General features: G+C 37.3%; 1 protein-coding gene across 1 annotated transcript in view; it reads right to left on the bottom strand.

The window, feature by feature from the left end:
- STT3B (STT3B, catalytic subunit of the oligosaccharyltransferase complex) overlaps window positions 1–14,008 on the bottom strand; it is a 32,012-nt gene that overhangs the window by 7,630 nt on the left and 10,374 nt on the right. Inside the window, exons 5-11 of the mRNA XM_009288632.1 lie at window positions 11,186–11,284; window positions 9,445–9,591; window positions 6,679–6,727; window positions 4,890–5,044; window positions 2,776–2,987; window positions 1,745–1,932; window positions 1,065–1,236 (exon numbers count right to left, since the gene is read on the bottom strand). Of these exons, the coding sequence (XP_009286907.1) occupies window positions 1,065–1,236; window positions 1,745–1,932; window positions 2,776–2,987; window positions 4,890–5,044; window positions 6,679–6,727; window positions 9,445–9,591; window positions 11,186–11,284 (1,022 nt within the window). The remainder of the gene's footprint in view (window positions 1–1,064; window positions 1,237–1,744; window positions 1,933–2,775; window positions 2,988–4,889; window positions 5,045–6,678; window positions 6,728–9,444; window positions 9,592–11,185; window positions 11,285–14,008) is intronic.

Here is a 14,008-nt window from a genome sequence, read left to right as displayed (position 1 = left end):
CAAGAGAAAAGTGTCCTAGTACACGGGAAGGCTTCTTGACTGGTATTGGCACCAACAGTACAGTTTCCCAAGCTTGCCTTCGGCTGATGCGAGTTCCCTGCCCCTGTCAAAAGCATGTACGTATGACCCCCCCTTCCCCAATACACATTTTTTCAGGACTTTGTATGCTCAAAGCACAGCTTGTGTTTTGTCTAAATTTTGAACACTGCTTGTCTGCAGATCTGATCCAACTGCTGTACTAGGTACTGACACAAGACGAGAAACTATCCTAATACATTCCTCGAGCCCTTCCCCCATTCTGCCCATGTAGCATGACATAGGTCTTCTAGGAAGAAATGGCCACTGAGCGATGACTGATGTCATCACTGAGTGATGGATGAGTCATTAAACGGCACCTAGTAAGGCTGCAACCCAGCTACGATATAGAGCATTGTTTCGCTTCTGAAAAAAGTTTAAGTTGCCCAAGGTGGTGCCCCTGCAACCACAGGCGATGCTAACACCCTGCTTTTAAGCACATGCACAAAACTTAAACTTACTCTTCAGAAGTGAAAGAAATTAAATGTACAGATGTTTTGTCTAATGGCAAATTTGAGAAGACACAATTGCATCAAATCTGCAACACTTCCATTGCCATTCATAAACTTTCTCTGATTTCCAAGATGCCTGAAAATTTGTTGTTTCACATGGGCAGTTTTCATAGTGCCATTCAAAATCCAGTCAGCAAAGACACTGCTAAACTGAAACGACCCCTGTTTGGATAGTTACATTAGATTTTGTCTATCCTCCCACAAAGAAAAGAGAAACTGAAGTAGAGGTGAAGTTTTGGAAACTCCAAGTAAACAAAACAAACTCCAAAAGCAAAATCGATCCCTTCTAGCCCCAAAACTCTTCATACTTGAGTTCTAATAAATGCAAAAAATATGTTCCTTCCACCTCTGTGTTTCCCACTCCATGGAATTTTTCCTTAATATCATACTATCGATCAACACACACTTACAATTTCGTACTCGACCGCAATGTAAACATTTTGGTGTTTCTACTCCATAGAAAATTGCCACCCTTACCAGGGCTATGTGGCTGTTGTTCCAAGTATTGTTATCAACCAAGGTTGTCCGGTTAGCCATTCCTGCTATCTGATAACCATAGTCCCACCACGACATCACTCTGGCGTGCTCGTCTGTGTTTTGTCTCAGCCAGTAGTAGGCTTCTCTGAAGTCATCTAGTATATTCCGAGTGCTGGAAAACAGAGTTCATTTTATTCCTATCGGTACAAATACTAGCAACAAATTAACTGCACCATGATAAATCTGCGCTCACAAATAAGGCTCTTCTTAATGCGTTCAACTCCCTTCCAGGGATTCAGTCACCAGCAGTCATAAGCTTGAACCCACCGACAGCTGAATGGCCAGAAGCTAAACTGCGTTTGAAGATGTGACTAAATGCATTTTCAGTCAAATATATATTCATAAACAAGTTTTCCCAATTGACTCAAAAACTTCATTTTTTTTTTAACCATCATCTTTATTGGCTTTGGATAGGATTATTTTTACATATTTACATTAAATATTTCATAAAATGTTGTATCTTTTTGAAAATTAGAGTATTAAGAATTTTTTGTTCAGGCGACAATTCTGCCATAATATAATTACAAGTGATTAAAAGAAGGTAAAGCAAATTGCTAACACAAAGGAAGTAGAAAGGCTTTTGCCCTTTAATTATTTTCAGACCTGTAGACCTTACTTACCCATCATGGTTATAGGAAGCGAGAACAACGCTGGGGCTGGAGTACGCATTGCTGGTTACCCAGGTACAATGGACAGCAAACATCATCAACAACATCAGCATCAGCATAGTAACAATGTTTTTGATATTGGGACCTAGTCCTTCTTCTGTTTTTTCCTGTTCAGATACATGTTTTCTCACTTTGCCTGCCTGAACAAACACAAATACATCTGTTATGGCAACTTTTATCACCCTTGACAATGGTGCACCACATGCACCCCATAAATGCTATGGGATACTATAAAGCTAGACCAAGTTGTAGCGTAACGAAGTATGCACAAGAATATTTTGACAATCCAGCAACTTGTAAAAATAGATGACTCCTTGAAAGCCTCTTTCAGAAGAAAAAGCCTATTATGTGAGGGTCAACGCACGACTTCCTTGGTTTGGCTCAGTATGGTGATGCCCTTTGATAAGGCTGGGTGGAAAAGAGAAAGGCACAGGTGTTTACTGGGAGGAAAAGGGGAAACCCAAGGCTTCCTCCATTGTCAGGGTCAGTATAACAAAGCCCAAGAGATAAAAAAACCTAGTACCTAACAACATCTTCTTCGTGATGAAGAGAGTATGCAAGTTTATGTATAGAAATACTATTCTATAAAATGTATTATTCTTTAATTTCACCACGTCTTAGAGGAAATACAAGAGGGAAACATGGAGACATTCAGTGACACGGAACTGCTATAAGTAGTTAAGGAGAGCGAGCAACTGCCTGCCATTGCTTCTATAGAAAGCTGGGTCAACACCGTGCACTTCCTTTAGGTTAAAGGCTCATCACCGATCGAGCTAGAAGGAACCACTTCTACACTGACACCCATTTTTTTTTCAGGACATCAGTTACACCTTATTGGAGAACATCAATACTTGTTCTAAATTTAAATGCTAGTGATTCAGACCTCTAGTGGCATTTAAAATATTCTGACCAAAAGGGGGAGGAAAAAAAAAAAGTAAAAATAAGCTGTTCTCTGACTTCTAACTCTTGCTCCCTCCCCTCACCTTATCATACAGGTTGCCAGGGTTCCTTTTGTCGTCCTCATCACTGCTGTCCTCTATTGGTGGATTTTCCCGCTTCATATCATCACCCAAATAACGCTCAAAGACATTGGAGAAAGCAATTGCAGACAGCATACAGACCACTGGAGTCAAAGTGAGCATCAGACGAACCATCACACCAGCAAAGTAAACAGCGCTGATTGCATACAGAGCAACTGCAAAGAAACAAATCTACTCATGACATTTAGAAAATAACACTCACTCTGACTGCACACATACATGCTCTCCATAAAACTACTTCTGGAAGTGGGTTGAGCATCTGTGTGTATAAAGACTTGAGAATGCATCTTGCATTTCATTGCTTTTTAATTTACAGAGATACAGTTCAATTAACGTTTATCCCTTTTGAGCCTCAAACCCTTCCTGAAGTTCATCTTGACAACTGTTAACAGTAACACAACCCCATTTTCATATTCATTAATAATGTGTCAGAAGATACATTATTAGTGAAATTTAATATCACACACCAGAAATACTACTGGAATAATAGGTTGTTTCATTTGATTAAAAAGGCCAAACAGCCCTAGACCAAACAAGTTATTGAAACTGAAAAAGCAAAAGGAAGTGTTAGAATTTCATGTAAATATCAAATTTTAATGTAAGCTAGAGATATCTGTGGACAAATTGGGGGCTTGTCTACATTATAATTCCATACAGACAAATAATATGATATTGCGAGCCCTATTCTGAAGCAAGTTTTCCTGAACAGTATTATCTCCACCACCCCCACTCCCCAAAAAACCAAAACAAAACAGGATTTTCAGAATAGGAAGGAATATGCAGAACACATTTCTTAGAAGGAAAAAAAGCCAAACAAACCTATATACACTGGTTAGGAACACCTATTGTTCAAGTAATAGTGGTTATTCCTTGTCTGCTACAGTTTAACAATACGCTTTTGTGAAAGATTTGCCACGGAAATCATGAAGGGACACTGATTTATAAGATTACATTACATAAATATATATTTAATATATATATAAAATAAATTACATAAATATTTTCTACTTTGTAGTGAAATAGTACGGCTCCCCATTCTCACTCATAGGTATCTTTATGCTGACTTAAATGGATGATGCAGCAGTAGGAGGCTGAAAGCGAGGCGCCCAGCACTGGTCTTGACAAGGACTCATTGTAAGCCACAGAGCACAGAATACCCCTGAGTCACTGGATTTAACACAGTAAACATTCCCACTGCCCACACACCTCTTCGGTAATCCTAAGAGGCAGCTATATTGGTCTGGAGCCTCCTGTCCCGGTAAAAACCCAAGACCTGAGTGATCTTAGAATCATAGAATAGTTTGGGTTGGAAGGAAGGGCCTTGTAAAGGTCATCTAGTCCAACCCCCCTGCAACGAGCAGGGACATCTTCAACTACATCAGGTTGCTTCACTCCTCCATATGGGCTACAACTTCAAATTACATCCTTACAAGCCTCATTCATAATCTTAAAAGTCTGCTTTCACAGTACAGCTTCGTACAAATAAACAATTCGTTGTCACTGACACAGGGAGACCTCACACCTCTGCTTAGGCTTGTGTCTTATCTAGCACTTGTTCCACAGCAAGTGATTCCATTCACTGCAATAGCAGAAAATCTGGAAAGAAAAGGCACTTTGAATCACCATCTGTGATGGGATGAGTGCCAGACACCCAGGGAAGGGTCGGCTGCCTTGCAGCCTGCATGGGGAAGGGACCTTCCCTTTGCACTGAGCTGTTCATCTGGCTGAACTGTACTGTGGCACTGCACCCCGACGCATGGTTTGCAAGATGAGCATGTGGAAGAGCATGCAACTCCAGCCACAGAACAGAACCATACCGACAAATATTTCGATCCCACCTCTTGGGACGATACTCCATCACCATTTCAGTCTCTGCGGTTTTATAAATGGTTTTAAATACTGCTGGGTGCAGGCAACTTTTAATAATCATCTTTAAACACGTCACTTTTAAACCTTTTTTAGAACAAGCCATATACCAGCTTTGAGCAAACAAAACCAAAATAGAATCAAGTTGAAGACAAGATTTTTCAAAACAATTTTTAAATATTTTCTCTTACCAAAGACTCTTTCATCATTGATGTTTTTGATACAGAACCACAGCCCTGCTGGGAAAGTACACACGAGAATATGCAGATCAAAAAAGAAGGAAACCCATGTTGTAGGCTGATGCTCAGACACAGAGGCAATGATCGGGATGTGAATTTTCGCATACCTTTTTTAAAAAAAATTCAGTTCAAATTATTTTGAAAAGATAAAATTATTAAAACTTGTAAACATTAGGAATTCTGAAAGTCATTTCAAAGGAAGCATTTCAATTTAAAATGGCAAGTGCTCTATTCAGCAGAAATCTGACAAAACTTTTATACCAAAAAAGTCCCCAGGTTTTACTTTATTTAGGAAGTATTTGGTGTATAGAGTTATTTAAAACACCAATATATAGGATTATTTCCATACTAATTAAAAGAATGAAAATTATGCATGTTTTGTTTTATTATGGCTAAATATGAAGCCAAATTAATCAAAATGAAAACACGCAGCTATGGAAGCCCCATCATTACATTTTGAAGAGATAATCACCCATGCCAGTAAGTCTCCTAGATTTTCAACACTGTATTTTGGAAACTCTCCTCTACACAGAATACCTTCATTTTCTTAGTACAGAAAGTTACAGTATTAAATACCAGACCAGTTACTGATGCCCCCACATTTTTTTTAGATGCTGAAAAAAAAAATCAGGCCTTGTCTACACTTGGAAATACATGTCAACTAAACAACATGTCAAACACTCAGTGCAGTCAAGGACAAAACTGTGTTCTATATTAAAGACGGCTATACACATGGACCTAATCTGGGGTGCTACATGACCGAAAGGTGAGGTATCAAACACATGTCCTTTTTTTCACCGAGATCTAGTTCTCATTCAAAACTGCATTGTGTGTTTTAACACAATATGATTTTCTAATGTAGACAAGCCCTCAAAAGTTTAATGCTTTGTGTATATATATAGACCACTTCATTTATAGGCAAAGAACAACATCTATATATTCTTCAAATAAATCTGAGGCTTCTTTACTGACATCTATTCTACTACATTTATTACAGAGTTGGTACACAATCCTGTATGAGCTGGACTTAGGAGCCTGAAAAAAACTGAACTGCAGAAGTTTGAAGTTCTCCTATCCCTGCTTTTAATCTTAAAAAAAAATCTACCAATTGAATTTCACCTTAAAATACATTTATCTGAGAAAAATATCTTCAGTTTTATTCCTATTCTCCTGGCTGGTTAAAGAATCCAACACTGGATTTTCTAAGGTTAACTAAAACAAAAGATTAACTAACATGGGTTTTTACCGTGAAAACACACATGAATAAACCAGAATTGTTCAGAGTAGACATCTGTATACGCAAAACAGATGTATGAACATAATAAACAGGCAACATGCAAGATCATATGTGCAACATCTTTGTGATTTCGTGCAATGTTGTGCAATGAAAATAGTGTAAGTTTAGGGCTCTTAGTAATTTTTAAATATGTCCTCAAGTGTTGGTACAGCTTTTGGTTATTTTATGCTGAGAAGCACTACAATTTCATATAGAAAAACATACCATTACATATTCAAAGACTTTCAAAGAAGCAGGAAATTTAATAGATAAATTAAGTGAAATGGTTGCAAAGATCATGAAACAGTTACTCCAAATGCTCTCTTTAGATAACTGATTAAAGCCCACTATATTCTCTTTGACTGAAATACTAAATAGATTTGAGGATGAGGAGAGCAAAGGATTACTAGTTTTCAGTAGAATGCTATTGATATCTAAATCCTTATATCCTTTATCCTTACTTACCCAGTGTCCCACAATGAATAAAATCTGCCACTCCAAGGAGCAATATAACCTGAAAAAGAGAAAGGGAAAAAAACCCCTTTCGCTGCTAGGTATTTAAATGCAATACTTTTTCTACTCCCTCAAATTATAGCACAAAACCAAAGAAATTTCACTGAACTTGTAATGTATGTGAACTAGACCTACTGCATTAGGAAGGCTATGAAGTCTACCAACCATGAAGCTAGTTTTAGAAGAACACACTCTTACAGGATCACACTCTCGCAGGATCACATTGTACTCGTTGAGTATCAAGACACACACACCTCCAAAAGTCAAAGCAATGCAATAATAAACAAAATATTTCTCAAAGAATATGACAGATAGCAACCTATAGTCCATAAAGAAGTATAAGAAAAAGAAAACATAATTGGTAAGAAAGTATTTAATTTTTCTGAAATGCCTGAGCAGGAAACTGGGAACGATCTATAGCCAAAACACTAATACTCAATGAAACACCGGTTTCCTACTGTTTCTCTGCTGATGGATCTACATGTGGCATGGAATATAAAAGCTGCTACTAGACAGACTGATAAGCTTTACATATTACTTTTTTTAAACAACGCCTTTAGATACTTGAGTATAAGATGAAAAGAAACAGTATCATTATCAGATGAAAGATAAAAATTACTATTAAAAGATATTAGTAAGATTATTCTTAAATTTTATTTCCAGTTTCCTTGCAACTGTTTCATCTCCCTCTGAAGACAGATACAGACAAGCTGAAATAAGAGAAAGTTAAATCTTTTTATTTATTACTGTCATGCACAAAGACTTGGGTATCTTCCCTCTATCTGATATTTAAAATTAGTATCACCTGACTGAAGGTTTTAGTTTAATATCTAGTTTAGACATTTAAATATTGTGGTTAATGTTCTATGACAAGACATATCTTTCCCTTCAGTCTTCGTATGCAAAGCTTGCTCCCAAACCACTGCAAGCACAAGAAGAAGGAGCTGCCAGCAGATGGGGTACGACCAGTTACAGTCTTCTCTGGATGTACCCAAAACACAAGATTAGATGCATTCACCTGAGGGTGCTGAAAGAGTTGGCTGATATAACTACCCACCATCTTCACCAGGGTGATAAGGGAGGCCCCTGGTGCCTGGAAAATGGCTAATGCTACACCGCTAGGAAAGGCAAGAAGGAATACGCAGGAAACTACAGGCCAGTAACCTGAGTCCCTGCAAAGATCATGGAGCACAGCCTCCTGAAATACATTATTCAATGCTTTTTGAACCATTGTCCTCATTTCTCATTTATAAGCTGAAGAAGAACAGGCTGGACAAACAGACCATTTGAAGGGTTGAAAACTGGCTCTCCTGACAAGCTCAAAGTAGTACTCAGTGGATCAGGGTCCAGCTGGTGGCTAGGTAAAAGTAAATATACCCTAGAGGCCAAAACAGTGAACGGTGCAAATTGAAAAGAGTGGCCTTATGGCAGGCAGGACTTCAATCCAGAACCTCAAACCCCTTCTTCTTCCAGGTGCTGCACCTGGGACACAGGGTCCAGATGTGGGCACCCTTCTGCAAGAGGATTATTAAGACAAGAGAGAGGGATCAGAGTGCTGTGAGATGGTCAGGAGCCCATATTGCACAGCGTACCAGGAGAAGCTGAGGCAACGAGGTTTGTTCCATCTGGTGAAGCAGTGATACTGATCAGTGAATTTCAGAAGTTGAAATCAACACTTCCTAAGAACTGCAACAGAAGACATATTTTGCTGCACACTGAGATTAGAGCCAAATTTTGTTTTGATATGCCAGTCTGAAAATTTTTATTAAGTATTAGTAGGACCTGCTCATACATACTGAAAAGCAAATCATAAACCATCAAGTTTTAGAAGGCTTTCAATCAAATAGAGATGCTAAGTATTCTTTTGGAATAATGGTATCATAACTAACAAAAATAAAACTGCTATTAAACAGTCCAAAATGTTAAACAACTGACACAGAAAAAATTTACGCCAGAAACATTGCTAAAAAGAAGTACAAGAAAGAAGTCAGTTAAAATAAAAACAAGCTAAGTCTCAGGTAGGTGTTTTTTCCCAAAATAAAACTCTGACAAAACAAAACTGTATTTGAGGTATAATATTAGGATCATGCAATTCAAACCAAGCGGAAGTCAATTTTTGCATGGGTGACATATTTTAGCTAGGAAAATAAGATTGCGTTTTCTTCATCGGGGAAGGAAGTACGGTATTAGATCACCAAGGAAATAGATAATGGAATCAGAAGATGCCAGTGAGGCATCTGGGGATGGCAACCAAGCAAAGACAAGCTTGTTTTTGTGAGATTGGGTAGAACTGCCTTGAAGACTGGAGGCTGAACCACAGAAGTAAAGTAGAACTTACAGATTCATTCCAGTCATACAGAAATCAGATTAGAGTATTTCAGAAAGTAAGCAATCTGACCTTGACCTATCAATGCTATTCAGAACAGATTAGCTATACGTATTTTCATAACACGCTTTGGCTACAGTTATGTTCCTCATGCAGTCTGACTTCTCACATCATCATGTGGATTGTGGATAAACCTGAAATACTGGAATGATGCTACAAAGTTTTTTTTTTTTCTGCAGCCCAGAAAGCACAGTGAATTCCAACACACAGAAATACAGAGTAACACGAGCACTGGTTTGCTGTAGCATTGCCAACAACTACTTTAGACTAAACCAAATGTTGATCATCTGGTTTACCTGCTCCAAAGGTAAACTAGTTTCACATTTATTTACCTGTGTATGTCAAATAGATGACACTCAGGAATACAATACCAGCAGCTAGTGAGACACCCAAGAAGAACAATGTCTGAAATTCTTGCTTTGTTAATCTGTCTCTCAGATACTGCAAAAACGCATACGCCTGAAGCAGTGCAAAAACACCTAAAGAAAGAAGAAAGCTTTTGTTTAAATGCCCAAAAGCAGTAACAGCTGTTAAAGCAATTGGCATACTTTTGCTATATTTGAATTAGAAAAATAAATGTAAGGTACACCCTTACATCTAAAAACTAGTATATAATAACTTTCTGACAAATAGCCTTTAACACTTAACAGAAATGATACTTTCTTGAAATGACAGAAACTTGCAATGAGAGAAAGTACTCTCCAAAACATTCTCTGCTTTTTATATCAAGAGATCCGATACCCACCACCTCTTTGCTCCCAATTAAATTGGGGTAAGGGAGAGAATCACCTGAAAACTAGATTGCATTGACTATGACAAAAACACAGGTTAACATACCTAGACCTGGTAAAAAATTAAGACACAGACCCCAGGCAACACAAAAACAAGGCTGATATAGAAATATATGGAAATTAAGCTACTGAACAAATCAGGAGGATTTAATAAAGAAAAAAACCCCAAGCATTAAGTGATACAGACAACTGAATTATATAAAGCTAGTGTTGAAACACCAGAATTCACTGGGTAAGCACCCCACTCCCTCAAAAAGGCTGTTCAGAGTTTAACATTAAACCACCACTTGGACACGATTTTTCGGTTGTTATTCGTTTCAATGTATGTAGTCAGATCAATCCAATGATTAGTCCATTCAAAAGTGAAAAATCACTGGTAGCTGGCAGTAGAAAAAAACAGAATTCAAGTGTATGGTAGGTGTGCAATGTTGAAATTCACTAGTTCTGAACTCCTAGAGAAAGACACAATCTCTATTCACTAAATAAATGCAACATTCTTCAGATGCAAAATGTGGTTTGATAATCTTTACTCTTTCCATTATATTCAGATTGTTGAAAAAAATCTTAATTTTTACAAGTCTTTTCCTGGTAAATGTTAATGATGTTTCACTTGCTGTCCCAAATACATTTTGGTAAGCGACTATACGTAATAAAAAAACCTGAGGAATCTAACAAACTAATCTATATCACACAGTGTATGCAGTTAAATGTACAACCTACCAGTCTTAGTAGAGGTTATTGCTGTCAAGAAATCAAGATGTCTGACTGTTAACAACCATTGAAAAATCAACTTACTTCAAAGAAATAAAAAGAATCAAACAAGATTGAAATCAGTTATTTAAAAATCAGCCTCCTGATTAGTAATTTAAGTAATTTGTATTTAACCCACTTTGAAAAATTACAGAAGAATATCAACTTTAAAACCAAATTGCTCAGCAAAAACTGTGTTTACCAATAAGGAATGTTTCAGTTGTACAATGCTTGAAGGCAACTTTATATTGCAAAACAGTAGAGATTAGCAACGTGTAAAGTAAGTGCTTGTCAGAACGTGCAACTGATCCAGTGTTTTGGAGGCATTTTACCTCCATTAGCTCACAGAAAGAAGGATAATGTGTCAATTGGAAAGAAAACTTCCCTACAGACACTAAATTGTACCTCTTTTTCTTTAACAATTTGCTTTGTTAGTATGTGTTCTTTCCAATACAAGGAAACAAAGCCGCAAGGGTTTGAGGTTTTCTTGTGCTAAGCAGGCTGTTTGGAAGCAGACCTTTAATTTTCTTACCTGCAGCTGCCATGTGTTCACTTGTTCTAATTGGCTGAAATCCCACAAAAGGTATCTGCATCGATAATATTAACCCCACAATGTAGAAAGTGCTATATGCTAGGAAAAAAAGTGAGGAGAGAGGAGGTAGAGAATGGTGGGAAAAAAAATGAATACACACATTTCAAAAAGCATTGGTTCCATAGTAGAGTCCATCCTCCCCCCAACTTCAGTGACACTGAAACAGAACTGTACGATTCTAAATATTTCAGCCATCCTAATTACTTTTTCCCCCTTTAACTAGAATAAACCTGCCTATTGCATCCAATTTTAGAGGAAGTAGCAAAGTATTGTTGTTCCTAATTGCACTGTTTTTTCTCCTCCTAGGGAAATAAACCATCTACCTAAGATGCTCTAGCTCGGAAATAGTTTTCTCTTCCCATCTTGTTTTCGCGGGGCACGGGTGGGGGAAGAGCTCTCAGATAACACGTGACAAAAGAAGCTTCCTATATGAGGAGAAATTGAAGGGGCCAGACCTCAAAGAAGCAAAACAGTTAAGAGTCCACTACCTACGTAGAAAATGCAAAGAGGTATGCTTGTTCTTTTTTTAGCACAAGAGCAGAGGCATGCCAAGAAACTGAAAGGCAATAGAATTAAAAATTAATACTAAGCACATGTATTAATAGATCTATATCAACCATGGGGATACAGATAATCATAACCCCCCAGAAAGTAGAGGCCAAGGACATCATTAATATTAATATTAGTATTAATCATATGAATGATTATTATGTATGCACTAAGATTCATATACTTCATTTTGACAGGGTTTTGGTCCTCAGTATTCCAGGCTGAAGAGAGGGGAGGGGAAGAGAGAAATACCAACTCTGAACAGTCATGAGTCTGACTACATTTGAAGTAACCAGCCAACAAGTCCAAACGAAGTTTTGTTCCTTCAGTGGCAAACAGCAATAATCCACTTCCCAGATTTTTAAACACTCCTACAAATCATAAGCCACTGTCTTTGTTATGGCCTCAATCGTATGAAGAGATCCCTGTTCTCATACAATCCTTTACCAACCTCCACAAGAACAGGCTTGGGGAGCGCATCATTTACCAGTAGTATTGTTTCCATGGCACCTGTGTGGTCTCACTGGGGGATTATGCTCCCAGGGTACTGCGTGCTTTCCGAAAGTCACAGAAGCGACTGTGATGATAATTCCAAGCACTTGTTGTCTTCTCTGGTGTATTCTTTCAAGCATCTGTATTGCACTACTTGGCCTCGCTACTGATCTATTCCCTCTTAAGTCACTGAATTATGTTTTTTGCTGTAGGAAGCTTAATTTTTGAAGAATTCACTACAACATAAATCATTTACTGTACCGTGCAAGTATTACAACACTGCCATCCTGTGGAAGTTCAATGATTGGCATAAATCACTACATTTCACATTTGTTAGACCATTGTAAATCATCATTTTTAAGCCTAGTCCTGCAACTGTTATACTTTCTATGCCCACTTCCCTCCACCCCCCATCCCTTACTCCCACTTCTTTCAAACAGCTATCACATGTGTCTGCCTGGTCTTGAAAAGAAACTGACAATTTACACAGCAACACAATTTTTCTAGGAACTTAGATACATCAAGGTGATCTATCATCACAAACTTTCCATGTTCCTTTACATTCTACTGTTTACACAGTCTTTGCAAAAACAAAAAGTTAATTTAGATTCCTGCAAGCTACTTTCATGGTTATAACTTTGACTAGGTCAAGAACAAAACCATTCTGACCTACTGTGGATAAACTAATTTTACGAACAATTTTAGTTGCTGTACACTGCACAAACACAGGAAGCACTTACTGAAAAAAACTCCTCCAGAGAGTACGATCAAATACTTGACCACATACTTTCAACTAATGGATTATAATGACCAGAAAGAAACACTCATCATCTGAAGTTTTAGAATACTGAGGTAGTTGATAGAAATATATGCCTGCTCACTATTTAAATGATAAAATCCAATAAATAGAACAAGAAATTATTGAAATTAAGTTTTAAATTGTGGAAGATCCTTAAGTGTTTTGTTATTAAATATTCTGAAAAGTATACAGAACTTAAAAAAAAAAGTACAGAAAAAAAATCAGATTGAAGTGAAAATTACCAAGTCTCTTAAGTGTGCAAGCATGACTTAAATCTATATTGGTACCTTTCCAAATGTAAAACCATTTATTTTTTAAACATATGATAAACTATAAGAGAAACTACAAGTACGATAATAGAAAATAATAACAATGGTTCCTATATCTGAATAAAGACGTTATTTACCTATACAAGTGCTGCTAATACACTGGAATTGTAAGCACTTGTTCTTAATTATTAAGCTAGTAAGATCTGAATGAAAGATACTGACCACTGTCAAGACACACACACACACAAAAAAGCACAGCTTAAGCTTTCAAATGTAGGTAGCATGATCACCATTGATGCCAAGCGGGTCAGAAATTATCTGGCTGATAAATTCATCTGCCTGCAAGTCATAAAATATTTTAAAATTGGCAAAAAAGTTCACGTTCTGAGAAATTTTTACTCATTAAATGATTCTGAATACGCTGCCAGGCACATCAGATCATGTCCCACTAACCTTTTCTTTGGTGTATGAACATCCATATGAAAAAATATACACCAGGACACCATCACTATTTTTTTTAAAACGTGGTGCTACCAAATATTGTTCTCTACATTTATGCTATTATATTAAACATTCATCAGTCACAAAAGTTAGGCTCGTGCTAGTTTAAAATAAAATTAAGCAACTCATCTAGAGATTAAAAACCCCCAAATT

The sequence above is a fragment of the Aptenodytes forsteri genome, unplaced genomic scaffold, assembly GCF_000699145.1.
Source record: "Aptenodytes forsteri isolate BGI_AS27 unplaced genomic scaffold, ASM69914v1 Scaffold9, whole genome shotgun sequence".
Taxonomy (NCBI): domain Eukaryota; kingdom Metazoa; phylum Chordata; class Aves; order Sphenisciformes; family Spheniscidae; genus Aptenodytes; species Aptenodytes forsteri.
The sequence above is the reverse complement of the archived record's forward strand: the minus strand, read 5'-3'. Positions and strand labels throughout refer to the sequence as shown.